This window comes from Oncorhynchus nerka, linkage group LG12 (assembly GCF_034236695.1).
Source record: "Oncorhynchus nerka isolate Pitt River linkage group LG12, Oner_Uvic_2.0, whole genome shotgun sequence".
Lineage (NCBI taxonomy): Eukaryota > Metazoa > Chordata > Actinopteri > Salmoniformes > Salmonidae > Oncorhynchus > Oncorhynchus nerka.
Genome location: NC_088407.1, coordinates 230200 through 247880, shown reverse-complemented (window position 1 = coordinate 247880; position 17681 = coordinate 230200). Strand labels below are relative to the sequence as shown.

At 46.4% G+C, this 17681-nt stretch overlaps 1 protein-coding gene across 4 annotated transcripts in view; it reads left to right on the top strand.

Moving 5' to 3' along the window:
- The first annotated feature begins 513 nt into the window (after positions 1-513).
- Positions 514-17681, top strand: part of mogat3a (monoacylglycerol O-acyltransferase 3a) — a 41083-nt gene continuing 23915 nt past the window's right edge. For 2 of the 4 annotated variants that reach the window (XM_065025099.1, XM_065025096.1), the window contains exon 1: positions 584-953. In XM_065025099.1, the coding sequence (XP_064881171.1) occupies positions 860-953 (94 nt within the window). In that variant the 5' untranslated portion in view covers positions 584-859. The other 2 variants (XM_065025097.1, XM_065025098.1) reach the window with 2 other exon arrangements.

The following is a 17681-nucleotide window of genomic DNA, read 5'->3' as shown; positions in this document are numbered from 1 at the left end:
TTAGATCTACTACTATTATTATTATTATAAATAACTAGAGTTTAAGCTACTAATTATTATTATAAATACCTAGAGTTTATGTCTACTATTATTATAAATAACTAGACTTTAGGGCTACTACTACTATTATTATTATTATAAATAACTAGACTTTAGGGCTACTACTACTATTATTATTATAAATAACTAGAGTTTAGGTCTACTACTTATTATTATAAATAACTAGAGTTTAGGCCTACTATTATTGTAAATAACTAGAGTTTAAGCTACTAATTATTATTATAAATACCTAGAGTTTATGTCTACTACTACTACTATTATTATAAATAACTAGAGTTTAGGTCTACTATTATTATAAATAACTAGACTTTAGGTCTACTACTACTTATTATTATAAATAACTAGAGTTTCGGTCTACTACTATTATTATTATTATAAATAACTAGAGTTTAAACTACTATTTATTATTATTCTGGTATAAATCTGTCCTCCCGACCTCTCCTCTCCTTTGATTGGTTGACACGGTTCCATTCCGGGAAGAAGGTCGTGACGTGGGTTGGAGAGTTCTCTTGCAGGTGACTTGTTCAATTAGTTAATTTCTAAAGTTCGTTTGCAGATATTAACTCCGTCACTGAAACTAGAAAGGTTAACTAAAAACCAGCAACAACCGAGTAACGTTGATAACGGAACTTTCACGGTGCTGCACGAGCCTGACCCGTGCGTTTCAGAACTTTGTTGCAGACAATTAGGAGCTATCAGTCAAAACAACAACTTGTTCTCTCTCACCCGCAGCCAGACAGACAGAACGGGACCAGGTAGATTAAAACCTTGTAGCCGGAAAGGTCGTGTGTTTCCCGAGATGAAGATCCTGTTCGCTCCGCTGAACATCCCGCTGCGGAGGAGACTCCAGACAGCCGCGGTGCTGCAGTGGGTCTTCTCTTTCCTTGCGCTAGGTGAGTCAATTTCAGTTTAAGGGCTTTACTGGCGTAGGAAACATATGTTTACATTGCCAAAGCAAGTGAAATATATAAACAAAAGTGAAATTAACAAAATGTGTACAGTAAACATTACACTTACAAAAGTTCCAAAATAATTTTGAAGAGATTTCAAATGTCATATTATGTAGGATATAGGATATATACAGTGTTGTAATGATGTGCAAATAGTTCAAGTACAAAAGGGAAAATAAATAAACAGGTTTTATTTACAATAGTGTTTGTTCTTCACTGGTTGAGTCTCTCTCTCTGTGTGTTGGAGATTAGCTGAGAGTGTTGTGATGTTCTCAAGGATCGATCAATCAGTTTGTTGCAAATAGAGTAAATAGTCAAACTGTGAATTGCCAATAGATCTGACTAACCCATTATACTGCCTCCTAGAATCAACTTTTCAGGTATAAACTATGTGGTATTAATATGAGTAATTCATTATAGTGGCAAAATTGACTACAAAGTGTTAATTGGATAATATTGGTCATAAAATCAGTGTTGTCCAAAACTATATTTGGAATTGAGTCGGGAATTGTATGGATGGGTTGGGCCTGGATTACTTGCGTTCCAATGTTTACCAATGAGGGGGTTCGATTCATCTCGCCCGGGCGCCGTGAAGGCGTGTTTACCAATGAGGGGGTTCGATTCATCTCGCCCGGGCACCGTGCCAATGAGGGGGTTCGATTCATCTCGCCCGGGCGCCGTGAAGGCGTGTTTACCAATGAGGGGGTTCGATTCATCTCGCCCGGGCACCGTGCCAATGAGGGGGTTCGATTCATCTCGCCCGGGCGCCGTGAAGGCGTGTTTACCAATGAGGGGGTTCGATTCATCTCGCCCGGGCGCCGTGAAGGCATGTTTACCAATGAGGGGGTTCGATTCATCTCGCCCGGGCGCCGTGAAGGCATGTTTTGCACCAGATTACTGTTGGATTTGGGAAGGGCGCTCTTCCCTTCCCGCTTTCGCCCGATGACGGGCAAAGGCCAGGTTCAACCTGGGTCAGTGTAATATTTTACAGTTATGTCTAATTACCCAGAGACAACAAGGTGTGGTCTGCTAGCTGTGATACTGTGATGTAGCTAGCTAAATACACAGCCTCTCCCTACTGGGTAATGTGATGTAGCTAGCTAAATACACAGCCTCTCCCTACTGGGTAATGTGATGTAGCTAGCTAAATACACAGCCTCTCCCTACTGGGTAATGTGATGTAGCTAGCTAAATACACAGCCTCTCCCTACTGGGTAATGTGATGTAGCTAGCTAAATACACAGCCTCTCCCTACTGGGTAATGTGATGTAGCTAGCTAAATACACAGCCTCTCCCTACTGGGTAATGTGATGTAGCTCGCTAAATACACAGCCTCTCCCTACTGGGTGATGTAGCTAGCTAAATACACAGCCTCTCCCTACTGGGTAATGTGATGTAGCTCGCTAAATACACAGCCTCTCCCTACTGGGTAATGTGATGTAGCTAGCTAAATACACAGCCTCTCCCTACTGGGTAATGTGATGTAGCTAGCTAAATACACAGCCTCTCCCTACTGGGTAATGTGATGTAGCTAGCTAAATGCACAGCCTCTCCCTACTGGGTAATGTGATGTAGCTAGCTAAATGCACAGCCTCTCCCTACTGGGTAATGTGATGTAGCTAGCTAAATGCACAGCCTCTCCCTACTGGGTAATGTGATGTAGCTAGCTAAATACACAGCCTCTCCCTACTGGGTAATGTGATGTAGCTAGCTAAATACACAGCCTCTCCCTACTGGGTAATGTGATGTAGCTAGCTAAATACACAGCCTCTCCCTACTGGGTAATGTGATGTAGCTAGCTAAATACACAGCCTCTCCCTACTGGGTAATGTGATGTAGCTCGCTAAATACACAGCCTCTCCCTACTGGGTAATGTGATGTAGCTCGCTAAATACACAGCCTCTCCCTACTGGGTGATGTAGCTAGCTAAATACACAGCCTCTCCCTACTGGGTAATGTGATGTAGCTCACTAAATACACAGCCTCTCCCTACTGGGTAATGTGATGTAGCTAGCTAAATACACAGCCTCTCCCTACTGGGTAATGTGATGTAGCTAGCTAAATACACAGCCTCTCCCTACTGGGTAATGTGATGTAGCTAGCTAAATACACAGCCTCTCTCTACTGGGTAATGTGATGTAGCTAGCTAAATACACAGCCTCTCCCTACTGGGTAATGTGATGTAGCTAGCTAAATACACAGCCTCTCCCTACTGGGTAATGTGATGTAGCTCGCTAAATACACAGCCTCTCCCTACTGGGTGATGTAGCTAGCTAAATACACAGCCTCTCCCTACTGGGTAATGTGATGTAGCTAGCTAAATACACAGCCTCTCCCTACTGGGTAATGTGATGTAGCTCGCTAAATACACAGCCTCTCCCTACTGGGTAATGTGATGTAGCTCGCTAAATACACAGCCTCTCCCTAATCTGAAGTAATGTCATGGAGAGGAAGATTTACATAGCTAATGTGGCACCTGACGATAAAGTTTGATAGGATGTAATGTTAGCCAGCTTGCTACTGATAATGTTTGAACTCTAACTTGCTAGCTAAGAAGATTCCTGCTAGCTAACATTAGCTAGCTAGCCAATTCATTTCAACTTGGAGAAAGATTTTTTTATAAAAAAATATATTTAACCTTTTATTTAACCAGGTAGGTTAGTTGAGAACAAGTTCCCATTTACAATTGCGACCTGGCCAAGATAAAGCAAAGGAGCGCAACACAAACAACAACACAGTTACACATGGAATACACAAGTGTACAGTCAATAACACTATGAAAAAAAAGGTCTATAAATAGGCCATAGTAGCGAAGTAATTACAATTTTAGCAGATTAACACTGGCGTGATAGATGAGCAGATGATGGTGTGTAAGTAGTGATACTGTGTGCAAAAGAGAAGCAAAGTAAATAAAAACCATATGGGTATGCGGTAGGTAGATTGGGTGGGCTAATTACAGATGGATTGATGTTTAAAGTTAGTGAGGGAAATGTAAGTCTCCAGCTTCAGTGATTTTTTTATTTTTTTTGTGTGTTTTTTTTTTTGCAATTTGTTCCAGTCACTGGCAGCAGAGAACTGGAAGGAAAGGCGGCCAAAGGAGGTGTTGGCTTTGGGGATGACCAGTGAGATATACCTGCTGGAGCACGTGCTACGGGTGGGTGTTGTTATCGTGACCAGTGAGCTGAGATAAGGTGGAGTTCTACCTAGCATAGACTTGTAGATGACCTGGAGCCAGTGGGTCTGGCGACGAATATGTAGCGAAGGCTAGCCGACTAGAGCATACAGGTCACAGTGGTGGGTGGTATAAGGTGCTTTGGTAACAAAACGGATGGCACTGTGATAGACTGCATTCAATTTGCTGAGTAGAGTATTGGAAGCTCATTTTTAGATGACATCGCCGAAGTCGAGGATCGGTAGGATAGTCAGTTTTACTAGGGTAAGTTTGGCGGCGTGAGTGAAGGAGGCTTTGTTGTGAAATAGAAAACCGATTCTAGATTTGATTTTGGATTGGAGAAGTTTGATATGAGTCTGGAAGGAGAGTTTACAGTCTAACCAGACACCTAAGTATTTGGAGTTGTCCGTGTATTCTAGGTCAGAACCGTCCAGAGTAGTGATGCTAGTCGGGCGGGCGGGTGCGGGCAACGAACAGTTGAAAAGCATTTGGTTTTGCTAGTGTTTAATAGCAGTTGGAGGCCACGGAAGGAGTGTTGTATGGCGTTGAAGCTTGTTTGGAGGTTAGTTAACCTCTTAAGTCGACCCTCTACTTTTTTGAACATTCTGTTAAAAATCGCGCAACATTTCAGCGCCCTGCTACTCATGCCAGGAATATAGTATATGCATTTGCTTAGTCTGTGTGGATAGAAAACACTCAGACGTTTAAAAAACTGGTTAAATCACTGCTGTGGCTTTACCAGAACGGCATTTACATCGAAAAGCACAGGAAAAACTGATCACTGAAAATGGGAAAATATATCCATGCGCTACTTGAACCCATTGATAAAGGTGAACCACAATTAATTGACTGAGGTTGCAGTACCTACAGCTTCCACACGGTGTCTAGAGTCTTGTCATTTCCCTTCAACTTTTTTCTTGGTCAAACACATGCAGGACACCGTATCTCATCCGGTCTAGGACCGGATATTTTCGTTGAGTTTCTAGCCGGACATTTTTCCAGACGGACAGCTAATGATCTTTACATCGCCTCCTGATGAATTTTATCGCTTATTAACGTTTACTAATACCTAAAGTTGCATTACAAACGTATTTCGAAGTGTTTTGTGAAAGTTTATCGTCGACTTTTTGAATTTTAAAAATGACGTTACGTTTTGAAACGATGTTTTTTTCGTTTATCACACAGTCTACATATAACGATATCTAGGCTTTATATGGACCGATTTAATCGAAATAAAGACCCAAATAGTGTTTATGGGACATCTAGGAGTGCCAACAAAGAAGATGGTGAAAGGTAATGAATGTTTTCTATTTTATTGTGCGGTTTGTGTAACGCCGAAATGCTAATTATTTTGTTTACGTCCCCTGTGGGTCTTTTGGGGTGTTGCATGCTATCAGATAATAGCTTCTCATGCTTTCGCCGAAAAGCATTTTAAAAATCTGACTTGTTGCCTGGATTCACAACGAGTGTAGCTTTAATTCGATACCCTGCATGTGTATTTTAATGAACTTTTGAGTTTTAACTAATACTATTAGCATTTAGCGTAGCGCATTTGCATTTCCAGAGCTCTAGTTGGGACGCAAGCGTCCCAAGTAGAAGCAACAGGTTAACCAACAGGTGTAGACCTCACAGTGAAATGCTGACTGACCAGCCCTTAACCAACAGGTGTAGACCTCACAGTGAAATGCTGACTGACCAGCCCTTAACCAACAGGTATAGACCTCACAGTGAAATGCTGACTGACCAGCCCTTAACCAACAGGTGTAGACCTCACAGTGAAATGCTGACTGACAAGCCCTTAACCAACAAATCAAATCAAATCAAATTTATTTATATAGCCCTTCGTACATCAGCTGATATCTCAAAGTGCTGTACAGAAACCCAGCCTAAAACCCCAAACAGCAAACAATGCAGGTGTAAAAGCACGGTGGCTAGGAAAAACTCCCTAGAAAGGCCAAAACCTAGGAAGAAACCTAGAGAGGAACCAGGCTATGTGGGGTGGCCAGTCCTCTTCTGGCTGTGCCGGGTAGAGATTATAACAGAACATGACCAAGATGTTCAAATGTTCATAAATGACCAGCATGGTCGAATAATAATAAGGCAGAACAGTTGAAACTGGAGCAGCAGCACAGTCAGGTGGACTGGGGACAGCAAGGAGTCATCATGTCAGGTAGTCCTGGGGCACGGTCCTAGGGCTCAGGTCCTCCGAGAGAGAGAGAAAGAAAGAGAGAATTAGAGAGAGCATATGTGGGGTGGCCAGTCCTCTTCTGGCTGTGCCGGGTGGAGATTATAACAGAACGTGGCCAAGATGTTCAAATGTTCATAAATGACCAGCATGGTTGAATAATAGTAAGGCAGAACAGTTGAAACTGGAGCAGCAGCATGGCCAGGTGGACTGGGGACAGCAAGGAGTCATCATGTCAGGTAGTCCTGGGACATGGTCCTAGGGCCCAGGCCAGTTGAAACTGGAGCAGCAGCATGGCCAGGTGGACTGGGGACAGCAAGGAGTCATCATGTCAGGTAGTCCTGGGGCATGGTCCTAGGGCTCAGGTCCTCCGAGAGAGAGAAAGAAAGAGAGAAGGAGAGAATTAGAGAACGCACACTTAGATTCACACAGGACACCGAATAGGACAGGAGAAGTACTCCAGATATAACAAACTGACCCTAGCCCCCGACACATAAACTAATGCAGCATAAATACTGGAGGCTGAGACAGGAGGGGTCAGGAGACACTGTGGCCCCAACCCGAGGACACCCCGGACAGGGCCAAACAGGAAGGATATAACCCCACCCACTTTGCCAAAGCACAGCCCCACACCACTAGAGGGATATCTTCAACCACCAACTTACCATCCTGAGACAAGGCCGAGTATAGCCCACAAAGATCTCCGCCACGGCACAACCCAAGGGGGAGGCGCCAACCCAGACAGGCCGACCACAACAGTGAATCAACCCACCCAGGTGACGCACCCCCAGGGACGGCATGAGAGAGCCCCAGTAAGCCAGTGACTCAGCCCCGTAACAGGGTAGAGGCAGAGAATCCCAGTGGAAAGAGGGGAATCGGCCAGGCAGAGACAGCAAGGGCGGTTCGTTGCTCCAGAGCCTTTCCGTTCACCTTCCCACTCCTGGGCCAGACTACACTCAATCATATGACCCACTGAAGAGATGAGTCTTCAGTAAAGACTTAAAGGTTGAGACCGAGTTTGCGTCTCTGACATGGGTAGGCAGACCGTTCCATAAAAATGGAGCTCTATAGGAGAAAGCCCTGCCTCCAGCTGTTTGCTTAGAAATTCTAGGGACAATTAGGAGGCCTGCGTCTTGTGACCGTAGCGTACGTGTAGGTATGTACGGCAGGACCAAATCAGAGAGATAGGTAGGAGCAAGCCCATGTAATGCTTTGTAGGTTAGCAGTAAAACCTTGAAATCAGCCCTTGCTTTGACAGGAAGCCAGTGTAGAGAGGCTAGCACTGGAGTAATATGATCAAATTTTTTGGTTCTAGTCAGGATTCTAGCAGCCGTATTCAACAGGTGCCAACAGGTGACCTCACAGTGAAATGCTGACTGACAAGCCCTTAACCAACAGTGTAGACCTTACTGTGAAATGCTGACTGACCAGCCCTTAACCAACAGGTGTAGACCTCACAGTGAAACGCTGACTGACCAGCCCTTAACCAACAGGTGTAGACCTCACAGTGAAATGCTGACTGACCAGCCCTTAACCAACAGGTGTAGACCTCACAGTGAAATGCTGACTGACCAGCCCTTAACCAACAGGTGTAGACCTCACAGTGAAATGCTGACTGACCAGCCCTTAACCAACAGGTGTAGACCTCACAGTGAAATGCTGACTGACCAGCCCTTAACCAGCAGGTGTAGACCTCACAGTGAAATGCTGACTGACCAGCCCTTAACCAACAGGTGTAGACCTCACAGTGAAATGCTGACTGACCAGCCCTTAACCAACAGGTGTAGACCTCACAGTGAAATGCTGACTGACCAGCCCTTAACCAACAGGTGTAGACCTCACAGTGAAATGCTGACTGACCAGCCCTTAACCAACAGGTGTAGACCTCACAGTGAAATGCTGACTGACCAGCCCTTAACCAACAGGTGTAGACCTCACAGTGAAATGCTGACTGACCAGCCCTTAACCAACAGGTGTAGACCTCACAGTGAAATGCTGACTGACCAGCCCTTAACCAACAGGTGTAGACCTCACAGTGAAATGCTGACTGACCAGCCCTTAACCAACAGGTGTAGACCTCACAGTGAAATGCTGACTGACCAGCCCTTAACCAACAGGTGTAGACCTCACAGTGAAATGCTGACTGACCAGCCCTTAACCAACAGGTCTGTAGACCTCACAGTGAAATGCTGACTGACCAGCCCTTAACCAACAGGTGTAGACCTCACAGTGAAATGCTGACTGACCAGCCCTTAACCAACAGGTGTAGACCTCACAGTGAAATGCTGACTGACCAGCCCTTAACCAACAGGTCTGTAGACCTCACAGTGAAATGCTGACTGACCAGCCCTTAACCAACAATGCAGTTCAAGAAATATAGTTAATAAAATATTTACTAAATAAAAAAAAGTAATAAAATCAAAATCCACTCACCAGACCCATATTTATTTTCAATCTCTTTTCGATTTTTAATTTGATTATACCTTCCGGTAACCTGCCTCACCCAATGTGATACGGAATCGCTATTATTTTGAATTTTTAGAACACATTCAAGAACCTCCAGAAGCTAACCAGCATACTAGCTACAAGCTATTTAGTCATTGTTAGCCACTGCTAGCGGCTTTTACCATCTGCACAGCCAGCCAGTTTTTTTTTTGCCTGGATAACTGTCTCTCCACAACAACGCCGGATTCCTGCCGTAATCCCTGGACCACTACTTCTGATCTTCACAGCTAGCTTGCACGCAGTACCGAAGCTATCCCTGAGGCCCACTTCCCGGGCTATTCAGCTGATCACCCGAACCCCACTCATACACGGCTAGAGCCCAATACTCCACCAGATCCTTGCTGTAAACTTGGCTACATAGCTGATGCCTGCTGGACACTGTGATCACTTGGCTACATAGCTGATGCCTGCTGGACACTGTGATCACTTGGCTACATAGCTGATGCCTGCTGGACACTGTGATCACTTGGCTACATAGCTGATGCCTGCTGGACACTGTGATCACTTGACTACATAGCTGATGCCTGCTCTTATCATCACCCAGTGCCTGGGCTTACCTCCGCTGTACCCGCACCCCACCATACCCCTGTCTGCGCATTATGCCCTGAATATATTCTACCATGCCCAGAAATATGCTCATTTTATTCTTTGTCCCCAACGCTCTAGGCGACCAGTTTTGATAGCCTTTAGCCGCACCCTCATACTTCTCCTCCTCTGTTCCGCGGGTGATGTGGAGTTAAACCCAGGCCATGCATGTCCCCAGGCACCCTCATTTGTTGACTTCTGTGATCGAAAAAGCCTTGGTTTCATGCATGTCAACATCAGAAGCCTCCTCCCTAAGTTTGTTTTACTCACTGTTTTAGCACACTCTGCTAACCCTGATGTCCTTGCCGTGTCTGAATCCTGGCTTAGGAAGGCCACCAAAAATTCTGAGATTTCCATACCTAACTATAACATTTTCCGTCAAGATTAACTGCCAAAGGGGGAGGAGTTGCAGTCTACTGCAGAGATAGCCTGCAAAGTAATGTCATACTTTCCAGGTCCATACCCAAACAGTTCGAACTACTCATTTTAAAAATGAATCTCTCCAGAAATAAGTCTCTCACTGTTGCCACCTGCTACCGACCCCCCTCAGCTCCCAGCTGTGCCCTGGACACCATTTGTGAATTGATCGCCCCCCATCTAGCTTCAGAGCTTGTTCTGTTAGGTGACCTAAACTGGGATATGCTTAACACCCCGGCAGTCCTACAATCTAAGCTAGATGCCCTCAATCTCACACAAATCATCAAGGAACCCACCAGGTACAACCCTAAATCTATAAACAAGGGCACCCTCATAGACGTCATCCTGACCAACTGGCCCTCCAAATACACCTCCGCTGTCTTCAACCAGGATTTCAGCGATCACTGCCTCATTGCCTGTATCCGCTACGAATCCGCAGTCAAACGACCACCTCTCATCACTGTCAAACGCTCCCTAAAACACTTCTGCGAGCAGGCTTTTCTAATCGACCTGGCCCGGGTATCCTGGAAGGATATTGACCTCATCCCGTCAGTTGAGGATGCCTGGTCATTCTTTAAAAGTAACTTCCTCTCCATTTTAGATAAGCATGCTCCGTTTCAAAATATGCAGAACCAAGAACAGATACAGCCCTTGGTTCACTCCAGACCTGACTGCCCTCGACCAGCACAAAAAACATCCTGTGGCGGACTGCAATAGTCCCCGCGATATGCAACTGTTCAGGGAAGTCAGGAACCAATACACGCAGTTAGTCAAAAAAGCCAAGGCCAGCTTCTTCAGGCAGAAATTTGCATCCTGTAGCTCTAACTCCAAAAAGTTCTGGGACACTGTAAAGTCCATGGAGAACAAGAGCACCTCCTCCCAGCTGCCCACTGCACTGAGGCTAGGTAACACGGTCACCACCGATAAATCCATGATTATCGAAAACTTCAACAAGCATTTCTCAACGGCACGCCATGCCTTCCTCTTGGCTACTCCAACCTCGGCCAACAGCTCCGCCCCCCCCGCAGCTACTCGCCCAAGCCTCTCCAGGTTCTCCTTTACCCAAATCCAGATAGCAGATGTTCTGAAAGAGCTGCAAAACCTGGACCCGTACAAATCAGCCCGGCTTGACAATCTGGACCCTCTATTTCTGAAACTATCCGCCGCCATTGTCGCATCCCCAATTGCCAGCCTGTTCAACCTCTCTTTCATATCGTCTGAGATCCCCAAGGATTGGAAAGCTGCCGCATTCATCCCCCTCTTCAAAGGGGGAGACACCCTGGACCCAAACTGTTACAGACCTATATACATCCTGTCCTGCCTATCTAAGGTCTTCCAAAGCCAAGTCAACAAACAGGTCACTGACCATCTCGAATCCCACCGTACCTTCTCCGCTGTGCAATCTGGTTTCCGAGCCGGTCACGGGTGCACCTTAGCCACGCTCAAGGTCCTAAATGATATCATAACCGCCATCGATAAAAGACAGTACTGTGCAACCGTCTTCATCGACCTGGCCAAGGCTTTCGACTCTGTCAATCACCATATTCTTATCGGCAGCCTCGGTTTTCTAATGACTGCCTTGCCTGGTTCACCAATTACTTTGCAGACAGAGTTCAGTGTGTCAAATTGGAGGGCATGTTGTCCGGTCCTCTGGCAGTCTCTATGGGGTGCCACAGGGTTCAATTCTCGGGCCGACTCTTTTCTCTGTATATATCAATGATGTTGCTCTTGCTGCGGGCGATTCTCTGATCCACCTCTACGCAGACGACACCATTCTGTATACTTCCGGCCCTTCCTTGGACACTGTGCTATCTAACCTCCAAACGAGCTTCAACGCCATACAACACTCCTTCCGTGGCCTCCAACTGCTCTTAAACGCTAGTAAAACCAAATGCATGCTTTTCAACCGTTCGCTGCCTGCACCCGCACGCCCGACTAGCATCACCACCCTGGATGGTTCCGACCTATAATATGTGGACATCTATAAGTACCTAGGTGTCTGGCTAGACTGTAAACTCTCCTTCCAGACTCAAATCAAACATCTCCAATCTAAAATCAAATCTAGAGTTGGCTTTCTATTCCGCAACACAGCCTCCTTCACTCACGCCGCCAAACTTACCCTAGTAAAACTGACCATCCTACCGATCCTCGACTTCGGCGATGTCAAAATAGCTTCCAATACTCTACTCAGCAAACTGGATGCAGTTTATCACAGTGCCATCTGTTTTGTTACTAAAGCACCTTATACCACCCACCACTGCGACCTGTATGCTCTAGTCGGCTGGCCCTCTCTACATATTCGTCGCCAGGCCCACTGGCTCCAGGTCATCTACAAGTCCATGCTAGGTAAAGCTCCGCCTTATCAGTTCACTGGTCACGATGGCAACACCCACCCGTAGCACGCGCTCCAGCAGGTGTATCTCACTGATCATCCCTAAAGCCAACACTTAATTTGGCCGCCTTTCGTTCCTGTTCTCTGCTGCCTGTGACTGGAATGAATTGCAAAAATCACTGAAGTTGGAGACTTTTATCTCCCTCACCAACTTCAAACATCTGCTATCTGAGCAGCTAATCGATCGCTGCAGCTGTACATAGTCTATCGGTAAATAGCCCACCCAATTTACCTACCGTATATCCCCCCCACCCTGTATATCCCCCCCACCAGGTATATCCCCCCCCACCCTGTATATCCTCCCCACCCTGTATGGCGTGCGGGTGCAGGCAGCGAACGGTTGAAAAGCATGCATTTGGTTTTGCTAGCGTTTAATAGCAGTTGGAGGCCACGGAAGGAGTGTTGTATGGCGTTGAAGCTCGTTTGGAGGTTAGTTAACACAATGGCCAAAGAAGGGCCAGATGTATACAGAATGGTGTTGTCTGCGTAGAGGTGGATCAGGGAATCACCCGCAGCAAGAGCGGCATCGTTGATATATACAGAGAAAATAGTCGGCCTGAGAATTGAACCTTGTGGCACCCCCATAGAGACTGTCAGAGGTCTGGACAACAGGCCCTCCGATTTTACACTGAACTCTATCTGAGAAGTAGTTGGTGAACCAGGTGAGGCAGTCATTTGAGAAACCAAGGCTATTGAGTCTGCCAATAAGAATACGGTGGTTGACAAAGTCGAAAGCCTTGGCCAGGTCGATGAAGACTGCTGCACAGTACTGTCTTTTATTGATGTCGGTTACGATATCATTTAGTGCCTTGAGTGTGGCTGAGGTGCACCCGTGACCAGCTCGGAAACCGGATTGCACAGCGGAGAAGGTACGGTGGGATTCGAAATGGTCAGTGATCTGTTTATTAACTTGGCTTTCAAAGACCTTAGAAAGGCAGGGCAGGATGGATGTAGGTCTGTAACAGTTTGGGTCTAGAGTGTCACCCCCTTTGAAGAGGGGGATGACCGCGGCTGCTTTCCAATCTTTTGGGATCTCAGAAGAAAGGAAAAACAGGTTGAACAGACTGGTTATAGGGGTTGCAACAATGGTGGCAGATAATTTTAGAAAGAGAGGGTCCAGATTGTCGAGCCCAGCTGATTTGTAGGGGTCCAGGTTTTGCAGCTCTTTCAGAACATCAGCTATCTGGATTTGGGTGAAGAAGATGCTGGGGAGGCTCGGGCAAGTAGTTTCGAGGTAGTTAGCTGTGAGGGGGATGGAGCTTTTGGCTGTGGTAGCCAGGAGGAAAGCATGGCCAGCCGTAGAGAAATACTTATTGAAATGTTCCATTATCATGGATTTATCGGTGGTGACCATGTCGCCTAGCCTCAATGCAGTGGACAGTTGGGCGGAGGTGCTCTTGTTCTCCATGGACTTTACACTGTCCCAAACCTTTTTGGAGTTTGAGCTACAGGCTGCAAATTTCTGTTTGAAAAAGCTGGCCTTTGCATTCCTGACTGACTGTGTGTATTGGTTCCTGACTTCCCTGAACAGTTGCATATCGCGGGGACTGTTTGATGCTATTGCCATCCGCCACAGGATGTTTTTGTGCTGGTCAAGGGCAGTCAGGTCAGGAGTGAACCTAGGGCTATATTTGTTCTTTGTTCTACATTTTTTGAAAGGGGCATGCTTATTTAAGATGTTGAGGAAAGCACTTTTAAAGAACGACCAGGCATCCTCTACTGACGGAATGAGGTCAATATCCTTCCAGGTCGATTAGAAAGGCCTGCTCGCAGAAGTGTTTTATATAGCGTTTGACAGTGATGAGGGGTGGTCGCTTGACCGCGGACCCATAGCAGATGCATAGCAATGGGGCAGTGATCGCTGAGATCCTGATTTAAAAACAGCAGAGGTGTATTTGGAGGGCAAGTTGGTCAGGATGATATCAATGAGGGTGCCCATGTTTATGTAATTACGGTTGTACCTGGTGGGTTCCTTGATAATTTGTGTGAGATTGAGGGCATCTAGCTTAGATTGTAGGACTGCTGGGGTGTTAAGCATATCCCAGTTTAGGTAACCTAACAGAACGAACTCTGAAGATAGATGAGGGGCAATCAATTCACATATGGTGTCCAGGGCTCAGCTGGGAGCTGAGGGGGGTCGGTAGCAGGCGGCAACAGTGAGAGACTTATTTCTGGAGAGATTCATTTTTTAAATTAGAAGTTCGAGCTGTTTGGGTATAGACCTGGAAAGTATGACAGAACTTTGCAAGCTATCTCTGCAGTAGATTGCAACTCCTCCCCCTTTGGCAGTTCTATCTTGACGGAAAATGTTGTAGTTCAGTATTGACATCTCAGAATTGTTGGTGGCCTTCTTAAGCCAGGATTCAGACACGGCAAGGAGATCGGGGTTGGCGGAGTGTGCTAAAACAGTGAGTAAAACAAACTTAGGGAGGAGGCTTCAGATGTTAACATGCATGAAACCAAGACTTTTTCGATTACAGAAGTCAACAAATGAGTGCCTGGGGACACGCAGGGCCTGGGTTAGCCTCCACATCACCCGAGGAACAGAGGAGTAGGATGAGGGTGCCTGGGGACGCGCAGGGCCTGGGTTAGCCTCCACATCACCCGAGGAACAGAGGAGGAGTAGGATGAGGGTACGGCTAAAGGCTATCAAAACTGGTCGTCTAGTGCGTTGGGGACAGAGAATAAAAGGAGCAGAATCCTGGGTGTGGTAGAATAGATTCATGGCATAATGTACAGACAGGGGTATGGTTGGGTGCAGGTACAGTGGAGGTAAGCCCAGGCACTGAGTGATGATAAGAGAGGTTGCATCTCTGGGAATGCTGGTTCTACTAGGTGAGGTCGCCGCATGTGTGGGAGGTGGGACAAAGGAGTCTCAGGCATGTACAGTGGGACTAGGGGCTCCGCAGTAAACTAAAACAAAATATACTGTTGTTTAAGATACTTATCAAGGCATATTGACATTTGAGAGAGACATAAAGCGAGGTATAAAACAACCACAGGTGTTGATTGGGAGAGCTAGCTAAGTCAACAACAACAGGTAAAATGGTGATGAATGGGCAGAGCGGGTCGGTTAACTACACACAGGTAAAATGGCGATGAATGGGCAGAGAGGGTCGGTTAACTACACACAGGTAAAATGAATGGACAGAGAGGGTCGGTTAACTACACACAGGTAAAATGAATGGACAGAGCGGGTCGGTTAACTACACACAGGGCCTGAGTTGGAGGCTGGGGCCAACAGATAAACAAAGAAACAAAGTGAAGTACCGTGATAAATGAACAGTCCAGCAGGCATCAGCTATGCAGCCAATAGAAGGAACAGGGAAGCAGCTAGGTAGGCATTGCTACACTAGCACGCGGGGTAAGCAGAAGCGTCTGCTCCGTCGTCTGGCAAAGGTCGGTTGAAGGCACAGCTGATGGAATTACATCTGCGGACCAGTTGTGGCGCCGTGTCGACGAAGGGGCAGGGCAAGATGGCGAGAGTTATTGTAGTTTTGGGAATTTTGTTTGCTAGCCGGGAGATGCGCCTGGCTCAGGGCTAGCTTCTGGGCTGGGTCACTCAGTTGAAGATAGCTAGCTGTGATGATCAATGGTTCGCAGGAATCAGAAAAACAGTCAGAGGCTGGCAGGTATTATCCAGGCGAAAAAAACGGCTGGTGCCTGAGCAGAGGGTAAAGGCCACTAGCAGTGGCTAACGATGATTAAATAGCTAGTAACTAGCTAGTAGCTAATTAGCTGACTACCTTCTGATGAAAGTTTTGGCTATAGGGTCTAACAAAAAATTGCGGATCCGTGTCACATTCAGTGAGGCTGGTTACCGGAAGGTATATTTAATTTAAAAATGGAAAAAGAGATTGAAAAATAAATGGACAGGAGATGGAGTCCCCTGATTAAAAGACAGGTTCACCGTCTGCCCTCTCCTGTCTCCTCCTGTCTGGTACAGCTACCCCCACCACACTCCCCTCTCTCCCTGGTCTGTCTCCCCCTGTCTGGTACAGCTACCTCCACCACACTCCCCTCTCTCCCTGGTCTGTCTCCCGCTGTCTGGTACAGCTACCCCCACCACACTCTCCTCTCTCCCTGGTCTGTCTCCTCCTGTCTGGTACAGCTACCTCCACCACACTCACCCCTCTCTGTTTACTGTCTGCCCTCTCCTGTCTCCTCTTGTCTGGTACAGCTACCTCCACCACACTCCCCTCTCTCCCTGGTCTGTCTCCCGCTGTCTGGTACAGCTACCCCCACCACACTCCCCTCTCTCCCTGGTCTGTCTCCCCCTGTCTGGTACAGGTACCTCCACCACACTCACCCCTCTCTGTTTACTGTCTGCCCTCTCCTGTTTCCTCTTGTCTGGTACAGGTACCGCCACCACACTCCCCTCTCTCCCTGGTCTGGTTACACAGACTGTCTTTACCCGACCGTGGGACAGACTGTTTGTTCCACACTGAGGACTCTGACTCTCTATTGGTTACACAGACTTTTGTCCTCCCATCCTATTCTAACCACCTCTCGCCGGCTTTGTGTTCATGTTACCTGATGAAATTGCTGTATAATATGACCTTGTTGCCATCTGATACACATTCAGGTGTCATAAATCAACACTGCAGAGCTCTCCCTGTCCTCTGCCGTGCCCTGATTATATTACTGTTGATGATATCTGGAAATGTGCATGTACACCCTGGCCCATCTACTGTTGCTAGCCCCAATTCTGACTTGTGCTCTATCTGCTTCACTGCTTCACTGATAGTTAAATAAAGGTAAAATAAAAAATTTAAAGTGTTGGTTCACAGCTCCAGCTCCAATAATGTTGGTCACTACTGAGACGTGGTTCAGGAAGAGTGTTTTGAATACTGATTTTGACCTTTCTGGTTATAACCTTTTTCAGCAAGACAGATCTTCCAAAGGTGAGGGAGTGGCAATCTTTACCAAGGATCACCTTCAGTGCTCGGTTGTCTCCACCAAGTCTGTCCTCAAACAATTTGATTTGCTGGTTTTAAGCATTGAACTTTCAAATAGCTCTTTGTTTACTGTTGCTGGGTGCTATCGTCCTCCATCAGCACTGGCCTGTACCCTACCCTGCCCTAAGCTTTCTCCTGGCCCCTTACACGAAGTCTGAATTTGTCCTGCTAGGTGACCTAAACTGGGACGGGCTTAAACTACCTAACCAAGTCCTAAGGCAATGGGACTCCCTAAATCTTTCTCAGATTATCACCAATCCCACAAGGTATGACTCCAAACACCCAGAAAAGGCTTCTCTCCTCGACGTTATCCTCACAAATAATCCTGATAGGTATCAGTCTGGTGTTTTCTGTAATTATCTTAGTGATTACTGTTTTACACACTGTGTTCGTAACGGCTGCTCAGTGAAACGTCCTGTCCTGATTTGTCATAGACGCTAAAACACTTTAATGAGCA